The following is a 16,010-nucleotide window of genomic DNA, read 5'->3' on the forward strand; positions in this document are numbered from 1 at the left end:
GCTTCCCAGAGAGATGGTGCTCTCACCTTCCCTGGAAATCTTCAAGAGGAGACTGGATAGGCACCTGGATGGGGTCTTATGACCCCTGCCACCCCCAGTGCTCCTTCCTGCCCATGGCAGGGGGTCGGACTAGATGATCTGTCTAGGTCCCTTCCCACTCACTGATTCTATGATTCTATAATAGCCTATATACAGGGGACATATCTTTCTAACCTCCCTTTCTATAAAAAAGGGCTCTCAATCATATGGTGTGCAGATCAGATCTGGCCCACGTGGTCTGTTAGATTCACCAGAAACTTGGATGTAATTTTTTAAAAAGTAAGTAACTGTCTCATGCTTACCATGGAAACCTTCCAAATGTGAAGCCAGTATTAACAGCAGTGTCTGCAGACAGTGACCTGCAGCACTTCTGAGAGAGGTGAACTACCCACTTTCAGTGGAGTATCCATTCCAGAAGTCAATAATGGTGATAAATTAATGGCAGTATAGGTCTGCTGAAGTGCTGATCACTAACAGAAAGGATGGGGCTGAAGGCCTAAAGTAGGTGCAAACTGGAAGCTGCTGTGGAAAGGAAATGTAAAGGAAAGAACAGAGAAGACTCAAATACAGAACAAGTGAGAAAGGAGGATGTGGTAAGGAAGGAAACATTACAGGCAGGAGTTACTTGAAGGGGCAAACGAGTGGTGCTGCTTGTATCAAGGGGCTAAATTAATTAAAGCTTCATTATTCCATAAAAGCTGTATCTACCCCTAATCCCTTGTAACATCTCACACCAGAGGAGATCTGCTCTGCACTGAAAAGAGTATGAATTGCTGAGCACACCCTGGCCAGACCAGAATCAAGCATGGATTGTAGCCCTCTCCAAACAAAATCAACTCCTCTGCTACAGGGATCAGCCCGTGTCCCAAAGCTAGAGGTTTATATGCTTTCCACACTTAAATCCTTATTAAAAACCTGGATGGTCCCATTAACAATATACAAATCTGCTCCTTTTTGGAGTCCTGTTATGTCCTTAGTCTCAGAGACAAACTTGTAATGAGTTTCACAGGCAAACTGCATTTAAGAAAAGTTTGTGTAGCCTTGCAGTTTCATTAAATGTCCTCTTTTTCCATATATTGTGAAAGGGCCTAACACGACAGTCAGTGTCAACCACTGGCTCAGTGGTATATCAATGTCCAAAAAATGGGAGGGTGGGGGGTTATCTTTTATGGATTAACTGTATAGTTGGAAAAGCTGTTGGACAAGCTTTCAGGCTTTACATGCCCTTCCTCAAATCTGGAAAGAGACAGACAGAGGCTGAGCTAAATAGCAGAGGTTGTGTTGGAGTGATGATGCAGCCTGATGGTCTGGGAATCATGAAAGAAGCAAAGATTTTTGAAGGGTGATATCTTCTATTAGACTAGCTGCATGGGTGGAGTAAAGTTAGACAAGCTTTTTTTTGAGTGCAAGACATTCTTCATCAGGTTTTGCATTCAAAAACTTGTCCAACTTTATTCCAACCATGCAGTTGGTCCAATAAAAGCTATCAGCCCCCCAAAATCTGAAATAGCAGACACAAGACTACATGTAAATGCAAACCATCTGCTAGGAGGGATGGAGGAGGTCTGTGAACTAGGCGTGAAGAGGTGTTATCAGAAATTCTGATATAATAAAACAGTAGAACAGGTAATGTAGTTAGTGTCAGAACTCAACCATTTAAAAAAGAAGAGTCATTATTACCCTGAAGTGCAGGAAGATCAGTAGCAGTATTTGTTAGGTTGTAGTCAGCCATAAAGCCACTGTAGTTCAGCTTTTTTACTGTCCAGTTATGTCTATGAATGTCTGTTCTCTAACCCGTCTTCCGGAGGTGTTCTGTAAATTCCTTTTGAGCATGAGGATGGCGAGGGCAGAAAAGAAATACCTATTCTGACACAACACTCCAACCCTACTCAGAATAGGAGAAATTATATCAGGCATGATGGTATTTATTTTCTGCCTGTGTTTTTTATGCCTGCCATGCTTTCATAAGCCACACACCAGAAAGCTGTTGGGTTTCTCCTGTTGCCTCCCTCTCTCTCAAACAAATATATGAGTAGAAAAGTGCATTCAATAGGCTGTTTGTAGGATTTGTGCTTTTCTTAGTCTCCTGGATCCTCTTCTCCCTCCCACTCCCCACTGAAAAAATATGTATGTGTATCAATTTTTCTTTGTTGAGCTTCCTAAACACCGCTCAGAAAGGCTTTCCAGAGACTCTGTCACAGACAAGGAAGGATGGGGTGATACAGAGGGAAAAAGGAAGAGGAGGAAGGTGTTTTAAACGATAGGAAAGGCTCTACCTCCTTTCAACCAATACTGTCCACTTCTGTCTTTGCTCTATATCCTTAGAGCACCCCCCCCACACACACACACACACGCACATATGCACTCCCATCACTGAGGTTGTCAGATACCTTTTTACTCCTCCTTTTCTGGGGAGGTTCCCAGTGTAACTTTTTGGGGAATCTGACCCACTCTAAGATCCCCCTCTCCTCCCTTCCTTATGTCACATTGTTCAGCCACTGGACTAATCACCCCATATCTAATTTTAAAAATCCCCTTGAGAATAAGGCTGAGCTGTGACAGTATCTCCTAAAAGCAGCATCAGCTTAGTTTTTCTCCCATATGAACTGACTTGTCTGGATTTCTCTGTTGCTTATTGGTGGTATTTTCGGGCTCCTCCACTGTTACAAACTCCATCAGGTATTCTGTAGTTCATGCTTGTTCACAAGTCCATGAGTCAAAGCATCGGCAGAGACGGCGGGTTTCTCCAGTGTGCTCATGCTACTTCAAGTTGCATCCTTCTCATGGCTGAAGAAGGGCAGCCAGCATATCCCCTGAGCAAGACAAATCCCCTACAGCTAGCAGAAGTGTTTCTGTTACTTCCTCTGCATGTTTGCGCACCTACTCTCAACAGAGGGGGGAAGCAGGGTGTTTTCCAGGGTGGGACAAGATAGGACAGAACTCTGTTACATCCAGTCCTACCCTGACAATGTGCCTCAGGCTCCTGTGCAGGCCTACCTGTGCTGGGGCTAGATAGTAGTAAAGCACAGTGTACCTACGCCAGGGATGTCAAACTCACCCTGTGCCCAGGCCAGGGTCCAAGGAGCCATGGGGCTCCTTGCAAGCCATATGTGGACCTGACAGCAGTAGGGCAGATGGCAGCAGGGCAAGCAGCGGGGTGGCACAAGTGACAGGAGGGCAGGCAGCAGTGACTTGATCAACAATGGAGCAGGCGGTACTGTGTCACCATAGCTGTTACTCGCACCCCTGTCCTGACTGAGGCCCTGTAGCCATGAACCCTGTGGCAGGCCCCACCCCCAAAATTCCCGGCCCCTGTGGAAGCCCCAGAGGCCAGAGAAAATGGGAGCTATAACCTGTGGACTGTATGTTTGCCTCTTTGGTCTACACTAAAACCAGCCAGAATTGTCTCCTGGGTTTAGTCCAGTTTCCTTTACCATTGACAAAGAAAAACTGCCATAGGCTTCATGTGGCTTTTAGCATGGGCCAACTATTTTAGGGAGGTTTTGAAGAATATTACTTTCAATTTCTCCCTGTATAAAAGGCCTGACTTAAGAACATAAAAAATGCTATAGTAAGTCAAACCAGTGGTCTGTCTAGCCTAGTATGTTGGCTCTGACAATGGTAAGTAGTAAATGCTTGGAGGAAGAGTATTTATACAGGACACATCTAGAGGTATCCATCCCCAGTTATACCATCCTTGGCATCAACCACCATTAGTTTAGGGATGTTAGAGAATATATCCCCGACGCTTCTTTTTTTAATAGCTTTTAATGGATCTCCATTCATTTGTCTAATCCCTTTTTGAACCTGACTATGCTCTGCCTGTACAACTTCCTGTGGCAACAAGTTCCACAAGTTAACTACAAACAGGGTGCATCTACATGTTTTCCTATGGTGACGTTGTTACTGCGCCAGGCTTTAGTACTTCCAAAAGGAGAGTCACAAAAGTGCTACCTTTTGAAAGTACTAAAGCATGGCGCAGTAAGCACCTGTACCATTCTGTATGTATACCACACGGTTATTTTTAGCAGCTACTTCGCCATAGTGGTGTGCTATAATGGGGCGGCATGCCACTACAGTGAAGTAGCTGCTGGTCACGTGTAAACGCCTGTGGATGCTACCTCATTGTGGAGCATCACTGCAGTGACAGGATCTCATGTAGATGCGCCCACAGTGTAAAAAAAGAATAACAGATCCGTATTTAGTGTATTGAGACCCTTCATTATTTTATAGATGTTGATTTGATTTGCACCCAAAAAAACCATAAAGTAACTGGCTCTCTAGAACAGGGGTGCTTACCCCCTGGTTCTTGGCCAGATCCACCTAGGGAGCCATGTCATCTGGCTCTCCATAGGTCCAGAAATGTGACTGCAGGGGAGCAGCGGCAATTGATACTGCCACCACTGTCCCAAATTTCCAAGCCTCATGTGGCTGGATTGGCACCAGCCAGGGAAGCCCCACACAGCAAGATCAGGCTTAGTCTGAGCTGGCCCTGCACGGTAGGATTAGGCCCATAGACCAGATCTGATCCGCAGAGGATCTGTGACTTCTCACTTGGCCCGTGGGATGAAAACACTGTGTACCACTGCTCTAGACAGAGGAATTTGCAAAAGTAACACACTGCTGTAAGGTTTAAAACATTTGTAACATTTCTAAACTACTTTTGCTCTGGTGTGTATATATATACCACATGGTGTGGTCTAAGTACCATAACTCCTGCCAATCAGAAGTCATTAACCAGCATATCCAAACCCAAACTGGATATTTCATAGATTTCATAGACATTAGGGCTGGAAGGGACCTCAGAAGATCATTGAGTCCAGCCCCCCTCCCGAAGAGCAGGAAGTCAGCTGGGGTCATAGGATCCCAGCAAGATAAGCATTCAATTTGCTCTCGAAGGTGTTCAATGTAGGTGCTTGAACCACCTCTGATGGCAGGCTGTTCCAGACCTTGGGGGCTCGGACAGTAAAAAAATTCTTCCTTATGTCCAGCCTGAAATGGTCTTGCAGTAGTAAAGCATGTCATCACTGTGCTTTTGCTTCAGGTTGTGTGAGGTAGGGGTAATAACATTTTTCCCCTTGTAAAATACCTGAGGATTTATGGATAAAAATACTATAGGGGAAGTAAGTTTTGCTATTACAAGTTGTCTGGGGACCATAACTGTACCTTGGAACATGGACTGAAACCAGTGGGAAACAGACAACCAAATTGTCATGATATGCTAACAACTTTTTGACCACGGTGGTATAAAGTTTATTACAGGGAATGCCATTGGCTGACACTTGCCTTTCAGAAGTGCCATAAGGAGTAACAGTTCAAAATATGCCCAATAATTACAGATATCATTAAAACAGCTGAAATCCTGATGTGAATTTTGCTGCCTACACCCATTTTCATGGTCTGTCTCTCTTTAAATATGTAAGAAATGTTTTGGGTTTTTTTTATAACAGATCTACCATACTTATTCAGAGTGACCAATCAGTCTAGGTTTTTTTCAGCTGTCTACTGTTCATTACCATTCAGTTGCCAAAATATCTAGAGGATGTGCCCCTTATAGGAAAGCACAAAAGTGTTAGGAGTGATTTTGAGTCGAAAGGAATGCTCAAGTTCTTCTGTGTTTATGTATTTATTTATTTGTATCAAAAGTGTCCTTTGTGGCTTAAAAGCCATGTTGCGAGAAAGTGTTCAATTGCCTTTCATTAAAAAGATATTTTTTTCCACAGAATATCAAAAGACTGGAAGCCAAATTCACAGCTACTGTGGGGAAGAGAAAATAGAAAAGTATCCACAAAAAGTTATTTTTTCTACAATGCATAAATCCTGAATTCAAAAAGGATAATTGTGAGGATTAGATGAAGAAAATCAGTATCTGAGCATTTAAGGATGGTTCTGAAAACTGGCTTTGTATTTAAGTTCAACAGAAAGGAAGAAAATGAAATAAAGAATGAAAGTATCAGTAGTGGGGGTCCTCTTAGAAGGAGGAAGGCAGGATTCTACATTTGCCCTAGGTACCTATTAGCTTTTCTTTGCACCTATCACCATGGCTGCTGCTGAGTTTTTTGGCCATGTGAAAAAATTATGAGAGCCTACACACCTGCACAATTCCCTTTCCACTCTATGCAGCAGCATTAAATGACACCCCTATGCCTTCCTGACTGTGCACTTCAAGAATTGATTGTACCCCATTGCCTCTTTCTAACTTTGCATTTTAAATCATGGCTTTATTAGTGACGACTGCATCCCTTCCAGCATATAGAGAACAAAGATTTCTGAAGTGAAACAATTGCTAGACCATAGTTGACAGTCTTTCCTGCCTTAAACTGTGTCTACACCTGAACTAACGCAGTTGGAAATCACCATGGCTTACCCTTTGCTTCAATCACTTCCCTACTTTCCCCAAGTCACAGGAATTCTGGAGGAGTCTGACCATTACTCTTCCTTGTCTAAGCTCATGTCAGTCTACCAGGCAACCAACAGGACAGCCTTCAATTGGACAGACAGCCGGATTGTTGAGTGGGAGAAGTTTGCTGAGTTGGCCAAGTATGAACCGGAGTCCCAGAAACCCACAGTGAAGGCTCTCCTGATTGTGGCATACTCAGTCATCATCATCATGTCCCTCTTTGGCAACACGCTGGTCTGCCATGTGGTGATCAAAAACAAGAGGATGCACTCAGCCACCAGCCTCTTCATTGTCAACCTGGCAGTGTCTGATATCATGATTACTCTGCTCAACACTCCTTTTACGCTAGTAAGTGCCTTATGATACTACCATGCCTGCCAACAAGGTGCTGGACGTGGCCTTAACCATCTAACAGAATGATAGTGTCATTCCCTCTGTGCACATCTGGGCCTGAGATGTGAAATGAACACCATGAGGGCCAACTCTTAAGTGACATTGCACGTCAATTGCATGTGTAGACACACCCTGTATAGAATATTTGATTATAATTATTTTGATGTAGAGGCAGGTGGGCTATGACTCAGATTCAAACTTTTCAGTCTCCAAACTAGGTGTGGCACTCTTAAAGCTTTCTGTCTCTCAGAAATAGCTTGCATTCTAGTCTTAACCTTTGTAAACAAATCGTTGAAGAGTTTGAGGATTTAAAATTGACAGTATTTTCCTTGGGCTTCAAATGATATCTGGCCAGAGTAATGGAGGGCACTAGGAGAGGATCCATGTCCTCAAATCCATGTTATTTGTCTCGGGTTGGTTTGTCAATTTCTCTGCAGGTTCGGTTTGTGAACAGCACTTGGGTCTTTGGAAAGGCCATGTGTCACATCAGCCGCTTTGTGCAGTACTGTTCCCTCCATGTCTCCACGCTGACACTAACAGCCATAGCCCTGGACAGACATCAGGTATGGAATTCCCATCCTGGCCCAAGATGCGTTTTAGCACACATGTCCCAAAACAGTAGCATGTCCTATCTAGGTTGGGATAACAATGAGAAGAAAGTTTAACCCAATGAGGGCCAACCTCTCTGGCAGGCATGCTGCAAATTAGAGTAGATTAGAGTGGCACCCTCCCAAAGTAGTCAGGGCTCTTGTGGTACAGGCACTCTCTTTTATTAGATGAACTAAATAGTTACAAAAAAATGTCTTTATTTGCAAGCTTTTGGGCTCATGCACCCTTCCTGAGGTAAAGAAGAGTTGAAAGATTGTAAAATATCTCCCAGGTAGAATGAAACTTCATATTGCATACGAGAACTAGAGAAAGGTATAAGTTCTCCTGGTATAAGTTCTGCCCTCCCCAAGCACTGCTCTAGCCCCCTCCCTCACCCAATCTGCTGCTGTACTTTCTGCTTCCTGCCTTATCTGCCACGGTGCTGCTTGCTCCCTCTCTGATCTGCCACATGCTACAGAGACTGCCTGTGCCACATGTAATGCATGTACTTGGCCACTATGGGACCGCGAAGCAGGCCATATTCGATTCAGATTTGGCCCTTAGGGCCCCCCTAAATGCCTGGGGGGGAGTAAATGTGCATTTACGCTGGCTTAAATTTACTTAAATTTTAAAGCAGGAATAGGCTGGCATATACACGTGCATGTGTTAAAGCGAATCAATTCCATATGTGGACCAAAAGCACTTCTGGTCCACTTCCTGATCCACCGTGAAGTGCGTAATGGACCCTCCCCCCAGCCCCAGCTCAGTGACTGGTGCCTCCTGGGGGGTCTGGTATGGGGGGGTGGGCACCCAGGGTCCCCCACAGCCAATTGTTGAACCAGGAAATGTGCACGTATGGACGGGCACTGGGTGGATTTTAACAGGTTGCTCATGTTATGTTATGAAAAACCCATAAAAAATATCATAGATTTTAGGGTCAGAAAGGACCTATTAGATTGGGTCTGACCCCCTGCCCTGGACAGGAAAGTGTGCTGGGGTCAGATGACTGTTCAGTCTCCTCTTAAGTACCTCCAAGGAAGGGGACAGCACCACCTCCCTTGGAAGCATATACCATATTTTGGCAACCCTCACTGTAAAGAATTCAGCAGTGAACTCTCTTTTTTCGGAAACCCACTTGCAAAAGCGGCTTCCAGAGCAGCACTTTTAGATTAGACTGTACTCTAGTTCAGTTTTCCTGGCCTGTATTCCAAATAGTGACTGTTTTGCAATAGTGACTATTTTGTATTTTGAGGAACAACCTTCCTACTAGGGCTGTGCAAAATTTCACCGTTTTAAAGCTGTTTTGATGCATTTCAAGCTTGACACAGTGAAATTGAAATGACACAAAAAGCTTTGAAATGAAATGAGGGCACTCAAAAGTTTTGAAAGATTTTGAGTTTCAAAGCAGTCTGGTGGTGGGAGGCAGGGAGAGCCAGGGCTGCGCTCCAAGCAGCTCTGCAGCCCCAAGGAGCTCAGACTGGTGGCAGAGCACAGCCCTTGGCTGAGCTCTTTGGGGCTGGCAGAGCTGATCAGAGCACAGCCCTAGCTCTGCTTGCCTCTCACTGGGGCTGTGCTCCGAGTGGCTCCACAGCCCCACAGAGCACAGCCCAGTGGCGAGAGGTGGTCAGAGCCAGTGCTCCACCTCCTGGCACTGGGCTGAGCTCCATGGAGCCCAACACTGTTCGCGGGCTGCGCCCAGCACCGGTTCCAGGCATCAGCAGCAACAACATCCTGTCACCCAGCACAGATCCAGGGGCCTGCACCCCCGGGAGACATCTGGCACAGTGCCACAGCCCTCCTGGGGGTGCGGGCCCCTGGATCTGCACACCAGATGACAGGAGGCTGCCACTGCTGGCAAGTGTCAGGAGTTTTGCTTTTTGCAGTTTGAGGTGCAGTTTACAAGAAACCACTACACCTATCTCCTTGAAATTTGTCAGACTTCATGCTCTCAGAAGAGGCTACCATCCGTGCAATTTTCATCTGAATCAGGCAAGAAATCACAAAGTTTTAGACATTTCCATGATTCCCCATTATAGCCTATGGGCGAAATGTTGAAATGCATCGAAACAGCTAAACAGTTTCAACAAAACGAAATGGGATGGTGCTTCGAAACAAAATGAAAAGATGAAACAAAACACTGTCCCTTTGAAATGGTGAAACGGGTGCCAAAATGAAACAAAAGTGTTTTGCACAGCCCTGCTTCCTACCACTATACCATGCCATATGTGGTGGCCTCCACACCATAAGACTTGCATAATGACAGAGCCAGTGACAAAGTTTGGTGGTATTTAAGGAGCTAATTTGACTGGCAGTTTCATATAGCACTTTTTTCTTCTAGCTCACTACCCAAATGTTATTACTTGTATCTATGACATCAGCTTCCCAAATAATGATCTCCAGAACCTAAATATCATCCTGAAGTATGTTAAAAATTAAAGAGCTTGCTCCTCCTTTTATGAAATCCTTATCTCCCAGGGAAGGTATGATGTAAAGTTTCAATTAAAAAGATATTTCTTAATTCAGTTTCTCTAAAATAAATATCCTTTAAAGTGATGACAATTTTATGCAGTGGTCTTGGACTGGTTAAAATAATCCAGGGTTTAAAGGTATGAATTAATTCTCAACACTGATCAAAGAACAAGTTCCCTTGAAAGTGCTCTTTTGTCCTAACTTGAAGGGTTCTAGATTTCAGTTTTTCTGGGTCATTCTTGTGTCACATTTTTAATGATGTGATTGTCCTAACAGGAATGGAATTCATAACAAAAAATATCCATCATAGTTCATAATGAAGGAACTTCACTTTTTCAGTGATTTCTTATCTCAATGGAAATCTTTATTACAGGTCATTCTGAATCCACTAAAGCAAAGGATGTCACTAACAAAAGGAGCTCTGAGCATTTCTGTTATCTGGCTAATGGCAACATGCTTCTCCCTACCCCATGCTATCTACCAGAAGCTTTTCCAGTATCACTATAGGTAAGTTTTTTGGGGGGGTTTATTCCAATGGCATTTGACACACTAATGTAGAAGAATTACCGCACCCACTATTGAAATGCTGTTACCAATTAGCTGACAGGCAAAATGATCCATACAGTGAGATGAGCAGGGGCAGTGCATTATACAATGGGACTTCATTTGTGAACCTACAGGAGGGCCAATTTTAGCTTGCTGAGCTGCAAAGAAGATTCAGTCATTTAGTGACACCAGCTCCTTTCAGCCTGATTGATTCTTATTTGTTCAGATGTATAAATAAAACAAGAGTGGCCTTTCTGAGCACTCTAAGCCCCTCTGACATACATTTAAAAATAGAAGAAATCAAACGAGAAATGGCAACCAAAAGTATGTGTAGCAAGGGCTTTGTGCTTCGTCAGAGAAATAAGGCCTTTCTTATCTGAAACAGAAGTGCAAAGGGCTCTTCCCTCGGCCAAAAGAATGAGAAGGTGATAAAGCGAAACTTCCCACTTGGAGGATGATTCCCCGACTTCCACAGGAAGGCGGAGATTCCAAGCCAGCTTCTGAAATTGACACATCCTTGAATGTTGGATCGCCATCAAAGCCCCACCCCTGGGGGAAAAGCCAGGGCAATCCAAGGATGACTTTCTTGCATTCAGTTTGTAGACATTCATCTAGTCCATAATGAGGAAATGCAGGACCATCAGCTGCCTTTTCCTACCTAAGTTCTAAGTCACTTCTTGTTTTCTCATGTTATAAAACTTCTTCTGGTCTCAGTGCCCATGAGTCAAACTCAAGATGAAATCTGCCAAAATTGTTTCAGGCACAGGTGGGCTGAACCTACTGAGTGAGGGCTCGGAGCAAAGATGTAGAATGCAAGTGGCAACACCAAAGCACGACATCTATCTTACTGATAGATGTAAAAATCAATGTACTCTAAGGCAACACCCGAGTTGGAGGTCTGAGTATAATCCTTTTCCCCATAGGAAGCTTGTGGTACCAACAGAGCCCTAATTAATGTTTTGTCCTAGCCCGTGAAGTCTTACCAGGATGCAAAGCAGCTGTACATGATGGTCAAAACTTTTTACAAAATATTTTCCTATTCCATATTACTGGTGCATAGATTTCAAGGAAATTGATGCTGAAACAAGACAGACACAATATGCTAAAAGGTATCTGCTTGAACTGAGTCCTAGACAGCAGAATGTGAAACCAATAATAACCCACATCAGAAAGATGTGTACCTTGTTTACAGAGCTCTCTGATTTATCTGTACAGAAGACACAAATAAAGATTGTTTTGGCTTTGACCCCCCCTCCCCGCCAAGTCACAACTGTTTTCCTTATACAGACAGAACTAAGGGAGGGATGATTTATATATCTAGACAGGATTTGCTTTTATTTCATTTGGTTTCTAAGATGCTACAGAAAACAAATGTGTACCATGCTACATTAGAGCTCTCTTTGCTACTTGTGTATTCTTATTTACCTAGTGATGATTTATTAATGGACACAATATCCTCACTGCTCTGATTACCTAAGCAGAGTGTTTGATTACATCAGTGGTTGCATTCCTTTGCAGTGGTGTTCACTATATTACTGAAGACATTGCTTATGAATGAATGAATGCTGATCTTGATATTATATGTGCACCTGTTTCTACTCATCAACTGACACATTAGAGAGTGCATCTAGAGGAAACCCTGCCTTGGATTGGGGATGGAGATCTTAATAGTGTAAGGAACTGGCTAGAGTTTATATGCATCTCATTGCTTTCTAAGGGTTAGTAAGAGCTGAAAAACTGTTGGAGACCTTATATCAGCAGTCGGCAACTTTTTCAGGTTGTAGGCTGGAATCACCCAGTTTGGGTCAAAGGCAGATAGGCAGGTGCTGGGATTTAGCCACCACCTGTGCCTCTGCCCAAAAAAGCATGGAGAAAGCTCCCATTGCTGCCATCACTTGTCCTTGCAGTTGCACAGGGATAGTCCCACCCCTAAAACCACCTGCCACAAAAAACTGCCAAAGCCCCACATCCATAGGCCAGATCAAATGACTCTGCAGGCCAGATCCATTCCACAAGCCATAGGTTAACAGATCCTGAAGCTTCTCAATAGCAGTAGCTTAGGGTGTGAAGGCAGAAGGCTATGGGTTCTGTCAACAGCAAGTTCCAAGTGTATGGCACTATGACAACTGTTAAATTCACTGAGGGCTGTGGACTGATTTGGCTTCCAGAAATGTTTTTACATCAATGGCCTGAAAGCCTTCTCAGACATGTTTATGTTCTTTCAGAAGTACCTTGAAATCATACCAGAGAGCTATGAGGGAATCATACAAGGCATCAGTGGCAGACTTACCTCAGAGAATCCCAGAGATACAATAGTCCTGTTTCCCACCCATTAAAAATTCAGTTTTAAACTCCCATTTTCCCCCAGTACAGTTCCCACATCCTCCCCCAGAGTAGCTGGTTTGGATACTTGTCAGATGTGACACCAGGTTGGGCATTTGTTCTAGGTATACACTGTGTGAGGAGCACTGCTTGTTATCGAATACTTTCTGGCAGATGTGCACAGCTGTTCTGTATGTGTGCCCTTGCTGCTGGTAAGTGGGTTCCCCTTAAGACAGTGAAATGACCACTTTCCCATTCTCATCTATTTCCTCCAACTATCAAAAGTCTAGGTAGTCTAAATCCTACCTGGCATTTGTCATTTTCCCAAAAGATTTCTGTCATCCTAGATTCACAGAAGTCATGTCGGGAGGGATCTTATATTCATGCTGTAAGAGTCAATACAGGAGGTTGAAAACAGGATATTAAAAGATATTAATCAAACTGTTGAGAATAAAGTATCTTGACAGGAATGTAGTAATCTGCCACAAATGCAGCTGAAAACACACAGAGGCCTGAAGAGGTGAGGTGGGGGAAAAACAAAGCAGGAATGCAGAGATATACACTTCTTTTTCTAAGACACAAGAAATAAATGAGTGAGTCATCAGCTTGTTTTATATTCTGTCAGTTCCAACTACCTATTTTGGCAAGTGGAATATTTTGTCCTTTTCAGGAAGGCCCTGGGAAATAGTATGGCTCCTATTAATAGATTGATAGATGCCTGTAATATAGAGTTACTATCTACTCCTAGCCCATTTTAGCCAACATTGGAATAATAATAAATACTGTTAGTATGTGTCAACAAGACTTTGGCAAGAGGTTTTCTGAGGAACCCCTTATCTTCCCAGCAAAATAAAAAGCATTACTACCAAGATGTTTTATCAGCATAGAGTCCTGAACCTTAAGGGGAGCAATCATATCCAGCACTTTGCCCTCCACATTCAATTCTACTCCTTCTCTCATTTGGAGCACTTACTTTAGTGAAGTAGTTTTCAGCTCCTTGTTGCTTAGGTAGCCAGCAATAGTTGAGGGAGGCTGGGAGACATTACAGATCATTCTCACCCACCACATACCACCCCCACCATCCTTCTGCATTAGATTTTGAGGGAGTGAGGTTTTGCTCCTGCTGTATGTAGATGGCAGGGGACAAGTGATGGACACAGTTTCTATAGTGCTTCAGCATGCCCGAGTGGGGCTTCATTCTACTACTCTTCTCAACGTCCCCCATGACTCTCAGGATTTACTTAAGGCAACCTTTCATATCCTACTTGTTTATAAAAACAGGCCATAAGGGGCTCTTTTTTCCCCTTTTGATAGGTGTAGGATCCATCTCAGGTAAGCAAGTATAACAAAACTGAGGTTGATGGAAGCTCTGGTACTAGCCTTACACACACAACCCTGTGATGCTGTGAGTACAGCAGTGCCTGTATATATGCACATCCCAAGGTGGTTTGGGAAATGTAGGAGTTTTTCACAGCCATGTACTATGAAAATGCTTTTTTTGTTTTCAAAGGGAAGCTACCATCAGGAGCTTGTGTCTCCCTGATTTTCCTGAGCCTGCAGAGCTGGTTTGGAAATACCTGGACCTTGCTACCTTCCTTCTGCTCTACCTCCTGCCTCTGCTTATCATCACCATCACCTACACACGCCTAGCCAAGAAGTTATGGCTGCGCAATGCCATTGGGGACATCACCACACAGCAGTACATCACCCACCACAAGAACAAAAAGAAGAGCATCAAAATGTTGATGCTGGTGGTGGTAGTCTTTGCTGTCTGCTGGTTCCCTCTCAACTGCTATGTTGTGCTTATCTCCAGCCTAGGCATCAAGACCAAAAACTCACTCTATTTTACTCTGCATTGGTTTGCCATGAGCAGCACCTGCTACAACCCCTTTATTTACTGCTGGCTGAATGACAGCTTCCGTTCAGAGCTCAAGTCCTTACTCTGTATGAGCCAGAAAATGCCACGGACACAGGACAATGTACTGCCAGCCGTGATCTTGCCCTATCGGGAGGCCTGGCTAGAGCAAGCCAGGTACAAGCAGGGACCATCCTCACAGAGCATTCGCTCCACCATAAATGTGCAGACAGTCAACACAGATTTGTGAGCTGGAGTGTAAGGTGAGTTGGCTGGATTTGGTAGCAAAGTTCATTTTCTGTAATGCATTGTCAAAGTCATCAGGGTGCTCTGTAGGATTTGGTCTGGAATAACATTTTTACATGGCCTTTCAGTGCCACCAAAAATGCATTTGCTGGGCACAGGGAACTGAATTTACCATTCTAGCTTTTATTTATTTATTTCTATCACATTAGTGCCCAAAGAACCCATTTTGCAAGGCAGAAATACATCTTCCTGGCTCAATCTCTAAATAAAACATTATGAAAATGTAGGGAGTCACACGGGGTACAGACTGGTTCGGTGTCCTTGGTCCTAGAACAGTGCAGTGCTGGAATTGGGAACAGAATCCAGGTCTCCTGTTTCTTATTCCTAGTCCTGTCTGGGTTATGATCCTATAACTAACCTTGAATATTCATACAGTATCATAGATATTGGTGGCAACAATACTGTAAAATAAAAAGGGATATTTAATGTATTTTGTAAATCAAAATAAATGAGTGTCAGGCTAGGTGACCCCTGAGGTCTCTTTCAACCCTAGGGGGTGTGTAAATGAAACAAGGGGCACGTGTGCATGACATTTTAAAGTGGGTTAAATGCTTTTGTACCACTTTAATGGTGTTGGTGTTTGCATGTGTTGGGAGCATATTGTGCATTAATTCCAGCCACTGTAGCACAATCAGGATTATAAATAGGATTTATAATAACAACATTAATTCAACAATGGAATTCACACTGGCAGTAAACTAATGGCCCTTTTTGATATGAAACTCAATGCCTTTATGTCCTCTATTTTTCTCTTCAAGAGAAAAATAGAGGACATAAAGGTGTCCAGTTTTATATCAATAGAGGACAGAGGACAACCAGACTGTCCTCTATTATGCCACCCTATGGTACTCATTAACTGACAATTATTTCATGCAGTAGAGTTACGGATTGTTATCTACCAGCTTATTTTAAGCAACTGCGCTTACAGGAGCTTGGTAACATGAAGGATTTTTACTTACCAAAAAAAAAAAAAAGGTGATGGATTATTCTGGCTATGCTTAAGAAATTCCATTTGACTTATGTTCCATACAGAGAGGAAAACAAAAGGCAATAAACTATACAGAGTTGGCGAGAGGGAGAGAGCATGACAGG

At 43.5% G+C, this 16,010-nt stretch overlaps 1 protein-coding gene across 1 annotated transcript; it reads left to right on the forward strand.

Annotated features, from left to right (window-relative positions):
- Positions 1-5,767: 5,767 nt before the first annotated feature.
- Positions 5,768-15,304, forward strand: LOC109311092 (probable G-protein coupled receptor 83). The gene is made up of 4 exons (XM_019536533.1): positions 5,768-6,787; positions 7,270-7,395; positions 10,263-10,396; positions 14,268-15,304. The coding sequence occupies exons 1-4, from the start codon at positions 6,398-6,400 to the stop codon at positions 14,860-14,862; spliced, it is 1,245 nt and encodes a 414-aa protein (XP_019392078.1). The 5' UTR covers positions 5,768-6,397; the 3' UTR covers positions 14,863-15,304.
- Positions 15,305-16,010: the final 706 nt, after the last annotated feature.

The sequence above is a fragment of the Crocodylus porosus genome, unplaced genomic scaffold, assembly GCF_001723895.1.
Source record: "Crocodylus porosus isolate Cpor-Errol unplaced genomic scaffold, CroPor_comp1, whole genome shotgun sequence".
Classification (NCBI taxonomy): Eukaryota; Metazoa; Chordata; order Crocodylia; family Crocodylidae; genus Crocodylus; species Crocodylus porosus.